This window comes from Poromitra crassiceps (genome assembly GCF_964638095.1).
Source record: "Poromitra crassiceps genome assembly, chromosome: 20".
NCBI classification, from domain to species: Eukaryota; Metazoa; Chordata; class Actinopteri; order Beryciformes; family Melamphaidae; genus Poromitra; species Poromitra crassiceps.
This window is the reverse complement of record NC_139637.1, coordinates 13,445,871-13,467,526: the sequence shown is the minus strand read 5'-3', so window position 1 is coordinate 13,467,526 and position 21,656 is coordinate 13,445,871. Positions and strand designations below refer to the sequence as shown.

General features: G+C 44.5%; 1 protein-coding gene across 1 annotated transcript in view; it reads left to right on the top strand.

Annotated features, from left to right (window-relative positions):
• plch2a (phospholipase C, eta 2a) overlaps window positions 1-21,656 on the top strand; it is a 261,324-nt gene that overhangs the window by 211,384 nt on the left and 28,284 nt on the right. The window contains exons 5-10 of the mRNA XM_083656395.1: window positions 2,544-2,714; window positions 6,311-6,404; window positions 7,670-7,873; window positions 9,255-9,375; window positions 15,228-15,399; window positions 20,159-20,266. Coding sequence (XP_083512521.1) covers window positions 2,544-2,714; window positions 6,311-6,404; window positions 7,670-7,873; window positions 9,255-9,375; window positions 15,228-15,399; window positions 20,159-20,266 — 870 coding nt within the window. The remainder of the gene's footprint in view (window positions 1-2,543; window positions 2,715-6,310; window positions 6,405-7,669; window positions 7,874-9,254; window positions 9,376-15,227; window positions 15,400-20,158; window positions 20,267-21,656) is intronic.

Genomic DNA, 21,656 nt, shown 5'->3' with positions numbered 1-21,656 from the left:
TGTCGTATGTTTCCCGCTACACCAGCCATGTGCAGCAGAGCTCGATAGAGACACTGCGGAGCGCGGCGTCATTCAGAAACCACGCCCAAAACAGGGGAAAACACAAACTCCCGTCCAATCCTGGCGTTCTCCTATGTCGCGTGCATGGCCGGGTGTTGCACAAAAAGATCGTATATACGGAAGATGAACACTCCAACTTACTTCATTGACAGCAACATCCACATTGTTCTTCTCGCCAATTCTCAATGGCTTCCTTGTTTTCCTCGGGAGTACAAAAAAACTTGAACTGGCGATTTTTTACATTTGTTGTCTGCGCAGCCCACCACACAACAGCTTTTAGGAAAATGACGCTGGTGTGTGGAAATGAATGGAGCTTTTCCCCCGTGATGGGCATGGCCTATTTCATGCAGTGTCTCTATGGTGCCAGTCTGAGAGATGGCAAACTGAATGTGTCAGTGGACTACAGTAGGGATTGAATGAGGAGGGTTTTTTGAAGGCTAATACCTATGTTTTTGTAATGAAGCTGCAGAAAGTGGATATTTTTTGTGACCATTTTTATGCCCAGAAGTTGCACAAATCACAAAGATTCTGTATTTCCCCAATTATTATTTCCAGGGAAGAAAACCCACTTGCATTTAGCTTTTTAGACCCGAAACTCTCCACTTACCGGACAATATCTAATATATCATGCCCTTATACAGTACAGGATATCGGTCGAACCCCAGTGTGTCCAAACTCAGACGCCAACCTCCAACCGGCACAGACGTCATCACTGGACAGCGTGTAGTCGCTTCTAGTGCCACGCGGCATATGGAGCCCGGTCACAGGCGAGACCGCCTCACTAAACTGAACCAAGGATTAACAACAGGATTAACAATTAACATAGACATGGTGTGACCCACCGCCGTGCACTTCTTAGCCTTGTTCTAGTACAGTGGTTCTCAACCTGCGGTGCGTGGGGCTCCCTCCCTCTCATACTTTCATATAGGGGTCATTTCTGGGGTGGCACTTGGTGTAAAAAGTAGAGTAAAAAAAAATCCGATATCGATATCGGCCGATATTCTTATATTATACAAAATACACATTATATTACACTTTTGTTTTTTTTTGCAATGATCCCTCAAATATCAAACACTTGACAAAGATATGACTTGACATGACTTGAGATATGTAATGTAGGCAGGATATTTTACAGCTTATCAATCAACTTTATTGTCCAAAATGACATCAATGCAGTGAAACAGTAAACTGAACTGGGAATTTAATAATTATAAATAACTAGAAATACAGAAACACAAATTGAACAAATATAAAATAGAACTTGAATTAAGAAAAAAGATCAAATATACACAACATGCTGTCTAGAACTTTAATATATATATATATATATATATATATATATATATATATATATATATATATATATATATATATATATAGGCCGATATCGGTGGACCGATATATGTGTCGGGCTCTAGTAAAAAGGTTGAGAACCACTGTTCTAGTACACAACAATAGCCACAGCCTTTGGGGGAAACGGATCAAAGACTGGCAGATCTAAATGACAGGGCTGAAAAGGACTGCTGCACTGCTCTCTGTGGGCGTGTTGCACTTCTCGCTACACACCAATCAGTGATGTAAAAGCAGGTGTTTTTCATCAACTGTCAAAGGCAAAATACCTGCCTTGACATCAGTGACATATAGAACTTGAATTAAGAAACAGTGACATATGTGTAGTTCATTTTAATACTAAGTCCTCACAGTCACAATACTGGAGCCTGAGATAAAATGTTGCAACCTTGCCTGATTGGAAGGAGGGAGCTAATCATGACCAAATCCAGTGATGTATTTTTTTAATTATTATTATTATTTTATTTTGCAATTTTCAAAACGTGAAAAACAAAAAGGCTCAGACACAGAAAGAAAGAAAAACAAAACAAACATATAATTCACATTCCAATACTACAGCTTGGCACTACCAGCCACGTAAGATGCCCGCATGCGTGGGATTCCACGTAAAGGGTCCATGAGAAGTCAGTTAGGTGAGTCACGTATCGATATTAACCTCATCCAAATAGGCCAGAAACGGGTCCCAGATAACCAAGAACTTCCCAAGAGAATTGGTCGTCAAGAACCGGAGTCTCTCCATACAGTATGTATAATCGAGACCATGTCCGTCAGCCACAGCTGAAAGGAGGGTGGGGAGGGGGTCTTCCACTGCTTCAGAATGAGTCTCTTGGTGACTGTTGCACAGCCGCAGGAAGGAGCAGCCGAAGATGGCGAGTTCCGCCTCCGGCTGAAGGGTTGTTTTATAGAGTCAAATCCAGTGATGTCTGATGTGTTCACTCGTCTCGGAATTTTCAGAGACTCATGGAATTTTGCTTGGTGTCTGGACCCCTATTCTCAAGCTTCAGATACAGTAGCTTATCAGGGTGTCCCATTTCCCATATCTCCATTATGTCTTACTGTATATGATTGTACTTATATTTGAGCTGATTTGTGAATGAACTGGGCTGTGAATGAACTGGGCTGAACTTGTGCAGGAGGCGGACACAGACGACAACCAGGGCACGCTGGACTTCGAGGAGTTCTGCTCCTTCTACAAGATGATGTCCACCCGCCGGGACCTCTACCTGCTCATGCTCACCTACAGCAACCACAAAGACGACATGGACACCGACGACCTGGCCCGCTTCCTGGAGACCGAGCAGAAGGTACGCAGCACCATCTTTTCATTTGATCTTTTGATCACGCTCCACAGAGGTTGATACTCAGCTCAGTTTCCCGCCCACCATGTAGAATGTTTATGTTGTCGAGTTGACACGACGTCCGTAACCCCCCTAGTCTCGACTCCCAGAGAATTGGACATCTCCACCTGCCAATCGACTGGGAGCTTCTCCAGCGAATCATTCTGTAACACTGAGAGAGCTTTGAAAACATTGGAGATGGATCTATCCTGAGCAACTTTAGATACAACTTCTGCACGAAGAGCTGGCTGATAAATCATAAAAGCTCTATTGCAACCTATTATCAGATGTGCGTAATAATACCAGAGTGTGTGTTTTACATTCATGACTTGGTTACATTGCACTTAAAATGGCATATAAATCAGATTTATGTGAACTAGTAATAGCATGCATAATTGATGAGACCGAACAGAAGACTTGCTGTATAATTCTACGCAGTTATTTCTGCATATGCAGGAAATTCTCTGCATATTTTACACCTCGTCTTTTGCTGCATCATGTACCCTAACTATGGCCACCGCTCTGAGCACTCTGTCTCCTCTTGCTCCGTTTCAAAGAGGAGAGCAGCATCGTTTAACCGAGAAAATAGTTTTTCTCTCTCTCTCTTTTTTTCTCCGTCACTGGCCAACGGCCCGCTAAAAAAAATCAATGGTTATGGTCCTGGAGCTCTGAGGAAACACTGTCTCTGGGCTGGGCAAGGCAAGGGCAGCTGCAGTGCATCCATCCTTTTGTGCTGGAGTTGAATGGGGTGTGCGCCGCGGGTTAGCTGGCAAATCTGTGGAAACAGAAGCTCAGTTTGAGCCTGTTCACTATTTCTACCCTGTGATTCCCCCTGTATTTCCTTTGGGACGTCGTCCAAGTGCTTTGTGATACAAGATTTGTTAACGGGGGAAACATCCTATTGTCACACCCAAAAAATCTATGTAGTCTGTGATGCAGTGTTTCCCATTATAGCTCTGAAAAGATTATACAAAAAAAGATGACTGCCCTTGATTTGACTCTCACACACTGACAACAGAATCCCAGTGATACAGATTGTCGTTTTCCACTATAAGAGTTGAACAAAAAAATACAATTGGAAAAACTCAACAGCAATGCCTCTTTCCAGAAATCATGACCCAGTTGCTCAAGATCAGGGGTGCCCAAATTATTTCCCATGAAGGGCCAAAACTCAATCTGGGTGGAGGGCCGAGGGCCAACAATAAACGTTGTAAAATTACATTAAAATGTATTGTGTTTGATAGAAAATTAACATTCTAAATCTTAAATAACATTTCAATATAATAATCTACTTTTTATCTGTTTGGTAATTGTAATAATTTGCAATTGGTTATATATATTTAAAAAAGCATCTGCATTTGTGGGGAGCTTAAACATTTAATCAGTAAACACCCAGTTAGAAACAGTTGTATTTTCCACCTTTGTAATCAAGAGAGAAATTTGACTTAATTCACAACTTGAAAAATCCTCAAGGTACTTTGAAAATCAGCTTTATTGTCCATCTTTTGTAAACAATTTGCCATGACAATTTGCAGGGATGCAATCTCAGGAGTGAACACAGTATCCGCGGCCACATTCAGGCACTGTTTCACCATGCCATCCAGTTCTATTGTATTGGAGAGAAGGCAGAAATCTCTACGTCCGACATCTCCAAAACCCAGACTACTAACACAAAACAATCTAGATGGATAAAAAGCACTACAGGTGAGAGGGAAAATATGTATTTTGGATTTTAGGGTGAGCTGTCCCTTTAAAGCCCCCCCCACACATGATCTGCGGTAAAACAGCTGTGCGCCGGCTGACTCGTTGTTTTCCTACGGGGAGAGCGGTGCCTCCCAACTATGCGGCAGCGCTACACTCGACGTCGCGCACTGCTTGAACTTGCCACCTTGCGCTGAGGTCAAAGTTCAAATTGTATCAATTTTTACCTATTTACCGGTGACCTTTCTCCGCTCTACCTCGCGGTGAGAGAAGAGAGGATCGCTTATCATGTGGCGGCAGCTTAACTGAGAGGGAATCATCGTCGTCACCCATAAGGTGCCACTTTTCTCTGTAAGGTGGGAGACCAGATGCTTAATGGCTTCAGCATCTCGCGCCTCTGAAGTGACGCTTAATAATAGCCGCGGGGGGAAATGTAGACAGCGAGGGCCCTACAAGGCTATTAGCGTTAGCACCATCGACAACACTTCAAGTGAAGTCCTAGAGAGCGACATCTCACTACCATCGCCTGGGGGAAAAAAATAAAGAAAAATAGGGTAATAAGCAAAAACGTCTCGTCGTTCTTCTTTACACCCGGCGCATGCTTTTTCAGCTAATTTGCACTCGAGCAGCAGAGCATTTTAATGTGACGAAACGAGTCATTTTGAAAGAAGGCGGCTTTGTTTTGGATGGCTAGACGTCGGGCCCCTAATTCAGATGGGCTGTCTTCATTTCTAATTATATTCGGCGTTTAGTTCTAGCACTTTGAATCAGACCGTTTCCTTCCTCTCATTAGTAGAGAGCGGCGAGTGCTGTTGATTTGTTTGAAACGACGCCAAGACGCGTGGCAGAGTTTGTTTCTAGACTGAGCTGGCATCAACCGCTGACTTTATCGCTATCTTCTGCTCCTGTGCCTCAAATAAGAAACGAGACATTAGGCTCCATGATGTGTTCAATTATCTATTAATTGTGCGATTCATTGTATTGCTCTTGTAGCTGATAACAAAGCGAGTAAAAGGATGAGCCAGAATGAATTTCCAAACCATGCTGTCCAATTTAAACGCTTCCCGGCAGAGCACACTAGGTCACGAGGATAACCCCATTTTAAATCGGATGGAACATCTATCAGGGGTTTCGGTCGTACCTTTAGAAGAAACCTGAATTACTCTCGTGAACGAAGTGGGAATTGGGAATCAGTGGTTTAGGAGCAGTATGAAGTCAGTCCCAGAGATAAAGCAAAAGTCCACTTTTACCTCCGTTAAAAACAGCTATGCAAACCCTAACTGGCCAAACCATAGATGCTGCTTATACTTCTACCACTACTTCTCCAGTTTTGGTGTTCACGGCCCCTCTCTCTCTCTGGGGGTTGTTGAAAGCCATTCTTGCAAATATAATAAATCACTAACAGAAGAACATTAGCCTACACATGTCAAGGCTGCGGGAAAGTGGACACAAGAAAAAGAGAAATTGCAACGCTTACAAAATCTGGAATGCACTGAACTTCACAGATTGATATTTAACAGGTGTAAGATTACTTCGAGGATGGATTTTCCCTTTACTGTGCAGAGTTCTGTATCATACCAGGGGGAGAGCTGGTAGATATGAGTTCTGTATCATACCAGGGGGAGAGCTGGTAGATATGAGTTCTGTATCATACCAGGGGGAGAGCTGGTAGATATGCCAGTGATTCTATGATCAAAACACTGTTTCTCAGAAGTAGGTCCACCAAGCTCCTTAGCCAAAGCCTCGTTCTCTCACACGGCTTAACTCTCACAAACATTGACACATTCACGTACAATCCAACGCTCGCATTTCCCATTGAATTAATATTTGATTACTTTTGCCTGTATTGCTATATTTTGTAGATGACCAAGGTGTCCAAGGACCATTGCCTGGAGATCATCAACAAATTTGAGCCATGCTCTGATAACCAGAAGGAAGCAGTTCTGGGTATTGATGGTAAGTCCTTATTCTTTTCACATTCAAGTTTGCCGGTGTTTTGGTCATTATCAAGCTCTCAGCCTAAATAGCCGTTTCAACAATTGCTTAGTTATGCATTTATATTTTGTCATTTTATACTTGAGGAACATATTGGTTGGATAGTGATTGGGATACTTTTTGTTACCCTTGTCTCAGGCTCTGTTGAAGTTATCCATTGGCATTATCTACATTAATCACTTTTGCCTTTTAGAATTCACCTTATTTATCAGTCTTTGGCTCGCTCCTTATTCACTGAAGACAGTACAGGTTCTATGTGTATAGATAGGTGTGTGCAGTCCATATCCGTGTGGTATTGATTCATGTTTGCAGAAGGTCAACAACATACAAAAGGTACAGTAGCGTGTTCTACCAGTGTTGTTTCTACCTCATGATGAAAGTAAATGATGGTACTTTGCTATTCTGCAAAGTACTGCAGTCCCCATTGCCAATATTTCCTTACTGTTTGTAAAGAGTATGACATAAATGAGGCTCTTGGCTTTCTGGTTTCTAGCTGTGGGGAAAGAGTGGTTCATTATGTTCATTTGTGATGATCCGAGGCTATATGAATAGCTTAACTTTGTCCCACTTTTAGACCTTACCTCATTATCATTTGTAATGTTAAAATATGCCTGGGTTGAGGCTACAATTGTCTTCTGGTGTAAGAGGGGGGTGGGGGGCGTTTGGCACCGAGTTCACCTGTTGACAGTGACACACACTCACCACTTACAGGGTGAAATAGTGAAATAGAGAGACAAAGTGACCGCCTACTTCCTGCTTCAGCACTGTACCAGAGATTTTCATCCGCCATTTATTTTCCCATAGACATTTCGTAAAATGCTTATAAAAACAGTTTTACTTACTTACCAAACGGTTCAGCTATATTTAGAAACGGGAGAGACCACATAACAATTCAATCAGACCAAAATGTAAAAGAATCGCAGATTTAAAGAAAATATTCTTTCGATGTCGTTTTTTTAAGTTTTGGTCCGAGTGAAATGTTCTATAATGGTCTCTCCCGATTCTAAATATAAGCATTTTACGAACTTCTATGGGAAAATAAATGGCGGATGAAAATCTCTGGTACAGTGCTGAAGCAGGAAGCAGGCGGTCACTTTGCCTCTCTATGTACACTTGTGACATTTCTCCAAAGAACACCGTCCTCAGCTACGGGAATAAAACCACTGTTAGATTAGAAATGAGAAACACGTCCTGGTGGAAATAGCCCTTTGCCTTTCTCCTTTCAGGTTTCACCAACTACATGCGCAGCCCGGCGGGGGACATCTTCAACCCTGCTCACTACGAGGTCCACCAGGACCTGAGCCAGCCGCTGTGCAACTACTTTGTGGCCTCCTCCCACAACACCTACCTGATGGGAGACCAGCTCATGTCACAGTCCAGGGTGGACATGTACGCCTGGGTGCTGCAGGCGGGCTGCCGCTGTGTGGAAGGTACATGCTACATACATTCACAAATACAGACACACATTTGATAATATGGTTTGACCAATATGTTTGTTTGTTTGTTTGTTTGTTTTTGAAGGCTGATAGTAGCGGTGATCTTTTTGGATCGAGGCTGCCATAGCCGATAGTATGTGTTTGACCATTTTCATGCCAAAGATTCCAAGTATTATACGTGTGTGGAATTTGATCAAAATGCCACGATTAGAGTGGGCGATGCTACGGTCAGGGAGGAACATCCATCATATGAGTGATGGACAACATGACAGGCCAATATCAGGTTTGGTGATTGTCAGCCCAAGATAGCAGCAAACCCCTGTAGGTCTGACCTCTGACCCTAGCTGATCAAACAAAATCACTACAAAATGATGTGTGCACATCATTGATTGGTGATGAATTGTGTGAAGCAATACAGCTCTTTTAGCAGTGACTGTATAAAGCTGTATCACTCACTATTGAGTGGATTTCTGTTTTTAAGTCAATAATGCTCATTATGTCAGGGCAGTACAGCGTGTAGATTCCCTGCCTAGAAACATGAGGGTCGCAGGTTCACGCCCCGATGTTACCTCTGGCTTGGTCGGGCGTCCATATACGCACAATTGGCCATGTCTCAATCAATCAATTTTATATTTATATAGCACCAAATCAGAGCAAGAGTTATCCCAAGGCGCTTTACAAATAGAGCAGGTAGAAGACCAGGGGCCGGTTGCACAAAGCACCTTAAGGTAAGATTTTATTTTGACACCTTAAATTGGCCTCCAAGGAAAATCTTAACTTAGGGTGCTTTGTGCGACCGGCCCCAGGGCTCTTTATTTTAGACCACCCCACCCTTCCCGGTGGGAAGCCGGATTAATGGCTTTTGCACACCAAGTCCGTATTTTCGTCCAAAATTGACGCACGAAAAAAATAAATTATACGACCTCATTTGTGTCAATCATCATTGACACACCGAGTCCGACAATTACGTCCGTCATTTAAGTTTTCGGACGAGGTTCGATTTTCTGCGTTTTTCGCATCAGTCAATAGATTTATGCGAGCCGGGACCCGTCTGTGTTTTCAGATGACGGATTAAAAAACACGCATACGAAAACAATCGGACTGTGTGTGCAAAGACCTTTCGGGTATGTGTGCCAGTTGCTGCATTAGTGCCCCCTGTGGTTAGTTGGGGCGCCTGTATGGGGGGAGAGGAACTGGGGGGAATAGCGTGATCCTCCCACACGCTACATCCTGCCGGTGAAACCCCTCGCTGCCAAAAAAAAAGAAGCAGCTGGCGAGTGCACATGTATCGGAGGAAGCATGTGAGGAAAAATGGGGGGGATATATATATAAATAAATATACACACTATAATGCTCATAATGCCCCTCTGCACAGTGGACTGTTGGGACGGACAGGACGGCGAGCCCATCGTCCACCACGGCTACACGCTCACCTCCAAAATCCTCTTCAAAGATGTCATCGAGACCATCAACAAGTACGCCTTCGTCAAGAACAAGTAAGTCTATGCCGACACAACATGAAACTCCCACTATAGAGACACTGCATGAAATAGGCCACGCCCATCACGGGGGAAAGCACTCCAATCACTCCCATACACCAACGTCATTTTCTTTGAATTAAACCGCTAAAAGCTGTTGTGTGGTGGGGCTGCACAGACAACAAATGTCAAAAAAATCACCAATTAAAGTTTTTTTGTACTCCCGAGCAAAACACGCGACCATGCACGCGACATAGGAGAACGCCAGGATTGGGGGGAGTTTTTTTTTGTTTTCCCCCATGTTGGGCGTGGTTTCTGAATGATGACGCGCTCCGCAGTGTCTCTCTATGATGACTTTCTCATTGGTTCCCTCACTCATGTAATTCACTCTGTCGCTTCCTCACTCCTCAGTCACTCAGGTCGCTTCAGTAGGTCATCGTTTATCAGCCCCTCCGTCGGTTGCAGTCGACAGATCACAAAGTGCACGCGTGTCTCCGTGACGAACGGGCGGCAATGAAGCACCGCAGCACACGGGCATGTATGTCAATACGGACACGTATGCCACTGCACATGACAGGGTTTAGGCTGCACAGGCTCATTGACTCTAAAACCACAGACAATAGGGCGCGAAATGAAGCTTGGAATTGCAGGGCTTTCAGGCATTATACGCTTGAAAGTGTGCATCCATTTGAAACCATTCTGATGCAGTGAGTGTGGTTGACGAGGATTCCTCTTGTTCATTGGTTGTTCGTCACTGTTTGATGAGAGCGTTTGTCTGATGCATCAGTGAACTCAAACGAACTCGGATATTAAAACTAGCTTAGCACTAGTCCCATGCCGTGGGCATCTGGCCTAGCAGAGCCAACAATGGTTAGCAGCTACAGCTGATGGCAACTGATGGCATTTGTCTCTTATTTTATTCTACCGCAACTTGTCATTATTTTTGTAATAATTATTTATTTTTCATATTGTTTTTGCAGAATTTCTGCCTTATTGGTGTACAGTCTCATATATATTCCACCCAGATGCGCCACAGGAGGTCCTGCCTGTGGCCATCAAACTCTTTCAAACCTCCCAGTGTCAGATACTCAGTGTCAGATACTCAGTGTCAGATACTCAGAGTCAGATACTCAGTGTCTGACACTCTGAGTCAATAGAATAGCCTCAGACTTATTTGATCCGTCAGCAACTCAAACCCACATTTTATCATGTACCCTTGTCCGAACTGTGCAATACAACTTCATGTGCAATAACTGCTCAATACTGCAATACGGCAGTTGTGCAATAATCCAATGTCAACTAATGTATCCACACTGTACTGATGTGCAATTTACAAATGGGAACTACATCATGCACCTTACCTTTTATTATTACGAGTATTATTACTCACTCTGCTGTATACAGTAAAATATATATATTTCTCACTTTTACCCAATAATACTTTTGATCATTATCGTAGGATATGGCACATATTTTACACTTTATTGTATACACCTTAATTTATTTTTTATTGATTTCATTGTATCGTTGTTATTCCTATTCTTCTTATAATGTCTCTATGTTTAAATGTATATTGGGTCACCAGTTGTAGATACTGCTGAGTCATTGGGTCACTGGGGTCACCAGTTGTAGATACTGCTGAGTCATTGGGTCACTGGGGTCACCAGTTGTAGATACTGCTGAGTCATTGGGTCACTGGGGTCACCAGTTGTAGATATTGCTGAGTCACTGGGGTCACCAGTTGTAGATATTGCTGAGTCATTGGGTCACTGGGGTCACCAGTTGTAGATATTGCTGAGTCATTGGTTCACTGGGGTCACCAGTTGTAGATATTGCTGAGTCATTGGTTCACTGGGGTCACCAGTTGTAGATATTGCTGAGTCATTGGGTCACTGGGGTCACCAGTTGTAGATATTGCTGAGTCATTGGGTCACTGGGGTCACCAGTTGTAGATATTGCTGAGTCATTGGTTCACTGGGGTCACCAGTTGTAGATATTGCTGAGTCATTGGGTCACTGGGGTCACCAGTTGTAGATACTGCTGAGACATTGGGTCACTGGGGTCACCAGTTGTAGATACTGCTGAGTCATTGGTGCGGAGACAGACAACTAATTCAAGATTCAAGATTTTTATTGTCACTCCATGGTATCACGTGTGAAATTCTTGTGCTGTGGACTCCGTTTACAACATAGTACAAATATAACATAGTACAAATATAACAGGGCATATGAGTGCAAAAACAACAAGAGACACAACAAGCAATAAGGCAGTATAGTGATAAGACAAGTCAGAGACAGTGGCATATTCACTGCACATATGTGCACATGTCGTGTGCATACTTTAGACGTGCTTAAACATTTTAAATTCGGCGTATTTGACATACAGGTGCAAATAGCATATTCCTTATTAAACATACAATTAAACTCTGCGTTTTAAATTCGGCGTATTTGACATACAGGTGCAAATAGCATATTCCTTATTAAACATACAATTAAACATTAGACATACGTAATGGTAGCAGCTACAGTTCGGTACAGTACGGCTACTACACTATTTGTGTATGTTAAGGAGTCTCGTGGCCTGCGGGAAGAAACTGTTCCTCAAGCGATTTGTGCATGCTTTTGGGACCCTGTATCTCCTCCCTGAGGGTAGCAGGGAGAACAGGCTGTTGTGGGGATGGTTTGTGTCTTTGATGATCTTCAGGGACCTCCTGAGGCACCGCTGTTTATACAGTTCATGCAGATCTGGCAACTCACATCCTGTTACGTGCTGGGCTGCACGTAACAGCACGTAACGCATAATGTGGTTCATGCAGGCACAGGATACTGGGACAGCACGTCGTCACGTTCAACTTCAGTGTATAATTACCAATCTTGAGTTCCTAAAATGTAAAATGACCAAGGAACGTTTCTGTAAATAAATGGCAATAATAGCTGCCTTTACACACCTATTTATAGCAGAGGAGTATTCGGTCATCTCACAAACCTCTATCCAGATAGACATTAAACCGCACACGCCACACGCACTCACTGCCTGACAGCCACCTCATCACGGGATCTGCATCAGAAGGTGATGGTAATCTCATCAACATGCACACAATCTCTAGGTTTATAGACCCTGTCTCACAAGTCAAATAAAGGGGAGGGGGTCTATTTATAGACCCTTGTCTGACAGGCAATCTCTAGGTTTGCTGTGAAAAATACTATTTATAGACCCTGTCTCACAAGTCAAATAAAGGGGAGGGGGTCTATTTATAGACCCTTGTCTGACAAGTAATCTCTAGGTTTGCTGTGAAAAATACTATTTATAGACCCTGTCTCGCAAGTAAAATAAAGGGGAGGGGGTCTATTTATAGAGCCTGTCTGACAAGTAATCTCTAGGTTTGCTGTGAAAAATACTATTTATAGACCCTGTCTCGCAAGTAAAATAAAGGGGAGGGGGTCTATTTATAGAGCCTGTCTGACAAGTAATCTCTAGGTTTGCTGTGAAAAATACTATTTATAGACCCTGTCTGTCTCACAAGTAAAATAAAGGGGAGGGGGTCTCTCCGTCCGTGGTTGTGCTCTCCACTGTGTATTTTTCAAAACAAGTTGCGGACACGCCACTCTGCAGATAATTGGCTGAAAAGAGAAGGGTGAAAGGCCGCGTTGAACATCAAAGGAGGCGGCCATTTTCCCGGGCCCCTCATAAAGCAAGGGGCCCTCTGGAGGGCTGGAAGGGATGAGATTGGGATGAAAAGCTTCTCTCCGATTTCCACTACGAGGCGTCACGGCTGATACGCCGTTGTCAGCGGGGAGTTTTGCTCTTGAACGCTGCTCGTCTGAAGACGAGCTTTGCATGCCAGGCCCGGCATACTAACCAGCAATGTACAGAAGAGCACGGCTCAAACACAGCTTGGAGAGTTCAGTGCAGTGAGGACTTGTATGATGTTGTGCAGCTTAATCAATGAGTGCGTTTACATGCACACCAATAAACTGATAACTGTGAGTAATCAGTTTATGGCAATAATCTGATTACTGCGTTTACATGCACTTTATTAATCCGACAATAGGAAAAACCCGGGTTTACATGATTCAGTCAATTAGTTGGATTTCTCTCCAGAAGGCGGCGGTAATTCAACTTTTTACATGCAACTTGTACATGCGCAAATGTATAAACCCACAAGAAACCTGATACGCTGTATACATGCACTCAAAAGACAGGTTATTGGCCAAAAACCTAGGTGTGTTAATCGGTTTTCTCATAACCCGTTTATGACCATAAACGGATAAAGCTTATCAGTTTATGCTGTTTACATGACCACTTGAATAATCAGGTAACTCAGAAATCCGCTAATAAAGAGTTTATTGGTGTGCATGTAAACGCACTCAATGTGTTGTATTTACAGTGTTTCCCCTACCATTCTACAGGTCTGGCGGGCCCACCAGGCCAACGGCCCCTCCGCCAGGCCAGAATTATTTTTCAATAAACCTCTATGGCATATTATTAGAATACAACAATACTGGTGTTGACAGTGTTCACAGTAATAGATGATGCCAAATCATTCAAAACAATAAGCATTTTGCGTCTAGGAGCATCGTGCCAGCGTGCGGCGTAGGGGTGTCAAAAATAATCGATTATAAGATGCATCGCGATGCGGACGTGCACGATTCTGCATCAATTCACAAATGACAAAAATCGATTATAAAAACAAAAACAAAAAAACATTTTTTATTTCGTTAAAATATAATGGAAGTACATGCAGTTGGTTATTTGGATCATAATACAATGCAATTCCAAATGCAGTTTTATTTTAAAAGTAGCCACACGGTGAGAAAAAAGAAAGTGAGAAAAAATTAATCATGTATTGGGGAAAAAAGTGATGCATCGATTTAAGATGCATCGAGATGCATCGATAATCGAATCGAATCGTAGCCTTCTGAATCGTAATCGAATCGTGAGGCCAGTGAAGATTCACAGCCCTAGTGCGGCGCTGTTCCAAAACGTGTCAACGTGTGTCGTTGCCTGGGAAACGCACATCCCATAATACAACTGTTCGCATCGCATCCCATAATAGTATGATGATACTTGGGATGCCATTGCGAACATAGATGCGAAAAGGTTAGCTAAAAGTTTAGCGTCGCCAGCGAGGAGCCCCCACCGTTTGGAAATCCCTCCAGGCCTGAAACTTTTTCTAGGGGAAAACACTGTCAACTGTATTATGAAATGGCTCAACATGTCTCAGTTAAAGCATGGCTATCCCTGGGTTTAATTCATCCCGGCTGCTGCAGGGTTGCCCTTTTCAACGCTAAGCTCTGTTTAGTAGCATGACCAATGATGCAGCACATCCCTGCAAAGGTCAAGGGCTTGTATTGAAACTCATTCTCACACCCACTCAACTACCTTGTTTTCTTCTGTGTGTGTGTGTATGTGTGTGTGTGTGTGTGTGTGTGTGTGTGTGTGTGTGTGTGTGTGTGTGTGTGTGTGTGTGTGTGTGCGTGTGCGTGTGCGTGTGCGTGTGTGTGTGTGTGTGTGTGTGCGTGCGTGTGCGTGTGCATGTGCGTGTGTGTGACAAGTTATCTCCAGGAAGTGCTGCGCCGAAAACAGCACAGCGATGAGCGCTTGGGTCTCTTGGTGTAATTAGTCGTTAATGCACTGGTGTGCTGTTGCACTGAACCAATTTCCCCCTCGGGGATCATTCCGTTTTCATCTCATCCAGTCTTAATACAAGGGACTCAAACCCGTGACCAAAAAGTAGCCGCGGCGCTGTCAACTCTTTAATGGAGATACAGGATCCCAGTTAAGTTGGACTCGCGTCCTCCTCCTCCATGTCCATCCATCAACCCTCACGACTCCAATCTCTCTCCCTGTGCTATCCGCCCGTCTCGCAGCTACCCGGTCATCCTGTCCATCGAGAACCACTGCAGCGTCGCGCAGCAGAAGAAGATGGCCCAGTACCTGATGGAGATCCTGGGGGACAAACTGGACCTGTCCAGCGTCGAAGCCGAACAGTCAGGGTCCCTGCCCTCGCCAGAGGCCCTCAAGGGCAAGATCCTGGTCAAGGTAAGGTTAAGAGCATGCGGGTGTGTGGTAGGTCCTATAGAGACAGAGTTTGTGTCATGTTTTATGTATGGGTTTAGTGAGAGGAGTTAGTCCTTAGGCTAACATTTCAATCTAATCTTTTCTTGTTTTGATCACTGAGTTTCTGACCTGTCAGAGCAGACTTCAACGAAAGGAGACGGTGGACAGATTTTTAGTGATGTGATTAGACAGCATTTGAACAGGAGAGAATGGCAGACTTGTCTGTTGAAATTATTTTTACAGACAGCTGTCAGTCCAGTTCACCACAGAACACATTACGGTCAGTCCAGTTCACCACAGAACACATTACCGTCAGTCCAGTTCACCACAGAACACATTACCGTCAGTCCAGTTCACCACAGAACACATTACCGTCAGTCCAGTTCACCACAGAACACATTACGGTCAGTCCAGTTCACCACAGAACACATTACCGTCAGTCCAGTTCACCACAGAACACATTACCGTCAGTCCAGTTCACCACAGAACACATTACCGTCGGTCCAGTTCACCACAGAACACATTACCGTCAGTCCAGTTCACCACAGAACACATTACCGTCAGTCCAGTTCACCACAGAACACATTACCGTCAGTCCAGTTCACCACAGAACACATTACCGTCAGTCCAGTTCACCACAGAACACATTACGGTCAGTCCAGTTCACCACAGAACACATTACGGTCAGTCCAGTTCACCACAGAACACATTGCCGTCAGTCCAGTTCACCACAGAACACATTGCCGTCAGTCCAGTTCACCACAGAACACATTACCATCTGTCCAGTTCACCACAGAACACATTACCATCTGTCCAGTTCAGCACAGAACACATTACCGTCGGTCCAGTTCACCAGGCATCAAAGTGTGTTCATGGCTGCAGGTTGTTCCGGCTATATGCCTATTAACAGTCTGTGAACCGAGTCAGCCAATTATCAATCTTCTTAATTTTCTAAAACACTAATTGTACCGAACCTGCTCTATCAGTGAAAATGGCAGATGACGGAGAGCACAGCATAATTTCTCCTTCAATTCTCCGCCAAATTTATATTTATATTTAATTATCTCTGGCAATCGTGAAAGTGCAAGCCCCGGTGTAATCGATCTCGCCAAGTCGGCAGCTGTGTGTGTATAAAGTGCACTCTACCACATGAAAGGAAACGTATTTACACACACTTCAACAAACTAACGACGGAGATCAAGTAGTGGATAAGCTGCAGCGCCCCCTCTGTTGAGAGGGGACGGAGCAGCAGTGGAGTATGGAAGTATGAAGGGTAATGAGAGATTACTGACGACAGATGCTTTCACTAAACAGAGGGCACGGTGCCAACACCTGGCATGCCAACTAAGGCCTCCACTGCCAGCTGCCACGCGAGCAGTACTATCTTTGTGTCTATACTATCTTTGTGTCTAATTTCCCACTGTGTCTGCGATGGCTCGGCCATATGCACCACCGCCCGCACTGCAGCATCTTGTCTCTCTGACGACCCTACACCGCACACAATGCTCAGCGCAGTCAGCGGTATTCAGCCGCTCCCCGGCTCTATAGAGAGGCAAAGTGACCGCCTACTTCCTGCTTCAGCACTGTACCAGAGATTTCTATCCACCATTTATTTTCCCATAGACATTTTGTAAAATGCTTATAAAAATAGTTGTACTTGTTCAAACCAAACCGTTCAGATATATTTAGAAACAGGAGAGACCACATAACATTTCACTTTGACCAAAACGTTAAGAAAATTTATTTAAAGAAAAATATTTTTCCAATGTAGTTTTTTTAAGTTTTGGTCCGAGTGAAAATGTTCTATGTATGGTCTCTCCCGATTCTAAATATAGCTGAACCGTTTGGTTTGATGAAGTAAAACTATTTCTATAAGCATTTTACGAAATGTCTATGGGAAAATAAATCTGGTAAAAAAATCTCTGGTACAGTGCTGAAGCAGGAAGTAGGCGGTCACTTTGCCTCTCTACAGCCACACCGCCGGTGCCAATGTCAGACTTATTATCACCCGCTGCTCCTGCAGGCCGCCACCTCCTTGACCGCTGTGATTGAGAATGATTGCTGAGCGCTGGACGGACAACTGCACTTGTTAAGCCTGGCCGAAAAGTCGGTGGCTGCAGCCAGCAGCGGCGCGAGCCCATCTGTCACCTCGGTATTGATCGCCGTCATTCGGAACCCTTCCTTCACTCCTTCATCATGCTGTGTGTGTTCCTCGTGCGTCCCCTCCTCCACCCTCGAGGCCTGGCTGTCGATGATGCCGTTTGATCCTACAGCTCCGGTGTTCCTGGTTGATATGACTGAGAGAGCACAACCCGCTCTCTCCCCCGTGGTGCACAAATAACACACGTTTCCACTTTGAAAATATGGGTACACTAGGGGGTTACATGACTTCAGATTTTTTTTTTTCCAAGTCGACCTTTTCTACTAGGGATGCACCGATATGAAAATTTTGGCCGATGCCGATAACCGATATTAACATTGCTGTTATGGTAAATCATAGATTTACTGCATTATTTCATATCAATGTGAAGAATTTGGCTGATAATGATAACCGATATTAACATTGCAACATCTGACCGATACCGATATGACCGATATGTTAAAAAATGACTAACATCGGCCGATACCGATATGATTGCCGATATATCGTGCATCCCTATTTTCTACCATTAAAGTCGAGTCGACGTCAACTAGTCGTCACGTGGTGCAGTGCCGGTTAAAAAGATGGGTGGAAAAAAGACAGGACCCCATAGAGACAGTCTGCATGTCTGGGAACGCCCACAAAATGTTAAACGGCTGGCGCGCGAGTGGGGTAAAACCGCCCATATATCTCATGGGCTGACTCACTAAAAGACGGTGCTGCGGCTCTAAACTAGATGTTTGGGGGTTCTAGAGCAGAACACAAGACGTCTGCTCACATGTGCGTTTACTGCGGTGCTTAAATCCCCGCTCGTGTCTGCCTGGGCTGGGCTAGCAGCTAAATTCTAACTTTGCTGAATGGATAGAACGGGGGTTTTTACCCCACCCTGACCACGCCCCCAGCCAGGCTGAGCCAGCTAACCCAGCGTCTATTGTGGGCGTTCCTAGAGCCTGCATGGGCGTTCCCAGACATGCGGACTGTCTCTATGATGCAGGAGAAATGTAAATACAATCGTAATGGCTTGGGAAAACTGTCATATGAACTTAGACTTACTGCCAACAGTTGGATGTCCAACCACGAGTAACACTACTGGGCGATACGTCTATAATAAAGGTCAATAAAAAGAATAAACTCAAATGTATTAGAATCGCCCCAACAAATGTATAGCTATGCACTGGGAAAGATGAACAACCACCCACATTATGAAGTTAGCGTCATGCATCCCAAATGAAAAGACAGTGTATAGGCTGAAGGGTAAACCTGAAACGTTTGAGAAGATTTGGGCTGGTTTTCTAATATTTCTGAATACAGAGTCCACAACATAATGCTCCATTTAAACCTAGGCAGGTTTTGTTTCTGACTGGCATGTGGCGAGCAGACATGTTTGTTTTATTATGATGTTTGTCTGTTTGGTTTCCCTCATCTTTCTTGTACTCTCTTTATTTAGGTGGTGGTGGGAGGGAGGGAAGATTGGGTTGATTTGGCAATTTACTTGAATTTACTTGAATTGGTATTTTTTCTTGTATTTGTACGTTGATGCTTTTCAGCCGCAGGGCTTCTTCCCTACAAAATCAATAAATATATTGTTGGGGGGGGGGGGGGTATCAGTTGGATGTCCGGGCTGCACTGCACACACGTTGAGCTATTTCACTGTAACGTTAATGTGTACAGAGTTACCACTCCCCTTCCTCTCATCATGGCGTTGTCACTGCCCTGGCCAATAGGATCCACCTGCAGACCTGGACAGTGACACGGCATGGGCTTCGGCGTGAGACGCGTCACGCCTCTGGCATGCCGGCTTTATTTATGGGAAGAAGGGGGGGGTAGGAAAAGGAGAAGGGGGAGGGGGGGGGGGGGGGTACTATGAGGGGGGGAAGCAGACACAGCAGTCAACAAAGAGCTGTTGGAGTTTCTGTCTGAAGATGGAAAGTGATGTCAGGGTTGCGAGTTTGAGGGTGCTCTGAAGAATATTCCAGTCATATGCTGCTGCAAAACGGAAGGAGGTGCGGCCGAAGACAGTTCTATAAGAGGTTGAGCTGGGGATAGAAAGCTGGATGTACCCGCTTGATCTCGTGCTATAAGTGTTTGTGGCTATGTGGAGGAGAGATGAGAGGTAGTGTGGTGTCTTCGTCTTGCCTAGTATAGACTTAAAAAATAAAGTGGGGCCAATGGAGAAAGCCCCCTGGCGTAAGTGTCATTCTCAAACCACGTGACGACTAGTCGACGTGCCCCGGTAGGCGTCGACTAGCGGCAGTAGCTTTGACGCGTCGACGAGTCTACGGTATGTGGCTCCTAAGTGTACGCCAAAGTCGAGACTGGAAGACCGCTGCGTCTTATTATGCACGCGACTGCAACTAAAACAGCATTGGTTGTGTTTAGGCAAGTCAAAACAACTTCGCTTATGTTTAGGCAAGTACGACTTGGTTAGGGTTCAAGTTTGGGCTATGCTTAAAGGAACACGCCCATTTTCAACCAGCGTTTTAGTGTCGACCGATTTTAAATCCATCCTGGCCCACAGAGGAATTGGGCGAACGTAGAAGCAGTTTGTGCGAGTGAATAACGTGACGTTTTTTTCTCGCCCCTTCCCATCGCCGCCACCAGGGTAAGAAGCTGCCTCCCAGCCTCGACGAGGACGCAGAGGAGGGAGACGTGTCTGACGAGGACAGCGCCGACGAGATGGAGGACGACTGCAAGCTGATGAACGGAGATGTATGTCACCTCCTTGTCTTTTTTCCCCCTGTGTTTATCTGTTCTTAACCCATTGATACCTGATGCAGCATTTGTGTGTGTATCCCTTTAAGACCGCGAACCGCGTCTTAAAGGGATACACACACAAATGAGGGCTATACACGCAAATGCTGCATCAGGTATCAATGGGTTTAAACCACCAGCAAAGGGTTCCCACGCCTTCTTAAACGTCAAATTCAAGGACCTTCTCAAGGACTTTCCAGGCCCAATTCCCTCACGTTCAAGGGCGCAACGCGGCCTAGTTTGAGACGCAGATCAAGCTCCATTACTGTTACAACACTGAGACCTTTAGAATGAGAAGTGGCAGCTTTACAGAAGCTCACAGACAACAAGTAAAACGAGAGAGAGGCTTGAACGTGTGAACACGTCTCAACTTGGCCCCACTTGTGATTTAGTCTACGGTCAAAAACCTTCAACGCCTTGGATGTTTCTTCTCAAAGTCACAAACTTTCGAGGATTGTGAGGACGTGTGGGAACCCAGCAGCAGCTGCTGAAATGTTAATTTGTACAGTATGTGCATGTGTTTTGTCTCTTTTTGATGGATTGTACCTCATTTACGAGTCTGTGCGTGTCCATGAGGTGTTATTCTCCTATCTGTGTCTAAGTAATGCTCTGTTCATGTCCTATATTGCTATCTGTGCCTCTGTCTCCTCCTCCTCCTCTTCTTCTCCTCCTCTGCCTCTCCCTTCTTGTGTGGGTATCCATTCTCATTGTCTCTCTCTCTCTCTCTCTCGTGGTCTCTCCTCTCTCTATCGGTCCCCTCCCGTCCTCCTTTCAATGTTGCTTACGTCTTTAAAAGTGGAAGGTATTGTATACCATGCTCATTCTCCACCTCTTTAGAAGCCCTCACCCCACCCCCCCCACCCCAAGTCATTTGCCATGCTCTATCATAGCGCCTTGTGAAGCACTTGTGAAGCACTTGTGAAGCACTTGTGAAGCACTTGTGAAGTGCTGCTACGTCTCACAAAGTGTTGCATTCGCTGTCATGTCACTCACAAGTCTTAATTGCTCTGAGGTTACGGTAAGGATTCTGGATCTGGCACCGAGCTAATCTCTAAAACTACCTTTTACCACAATGTTAGAGTTGTGCCTACAAAATGGGGCATATATATTGAGAGGCTTCAGGCTCTTAAAATAAATAATTAGCCAAAAAAGATTAAAGAAAATGAATCGACTCGCCCGCATGCCAATTAAAACACTGGTGAAGCTTGTATGTCCACATGATATGAACAAATGTTCTTTAGAGTTCCAAAAAGGGCCGTCAAATTACCAATTATTCCAAACAGCTGCCGCAGCATATTTCAACTGTTCTGAAGCCAAATTATTGCACTATTATTATTACACTGTTTAG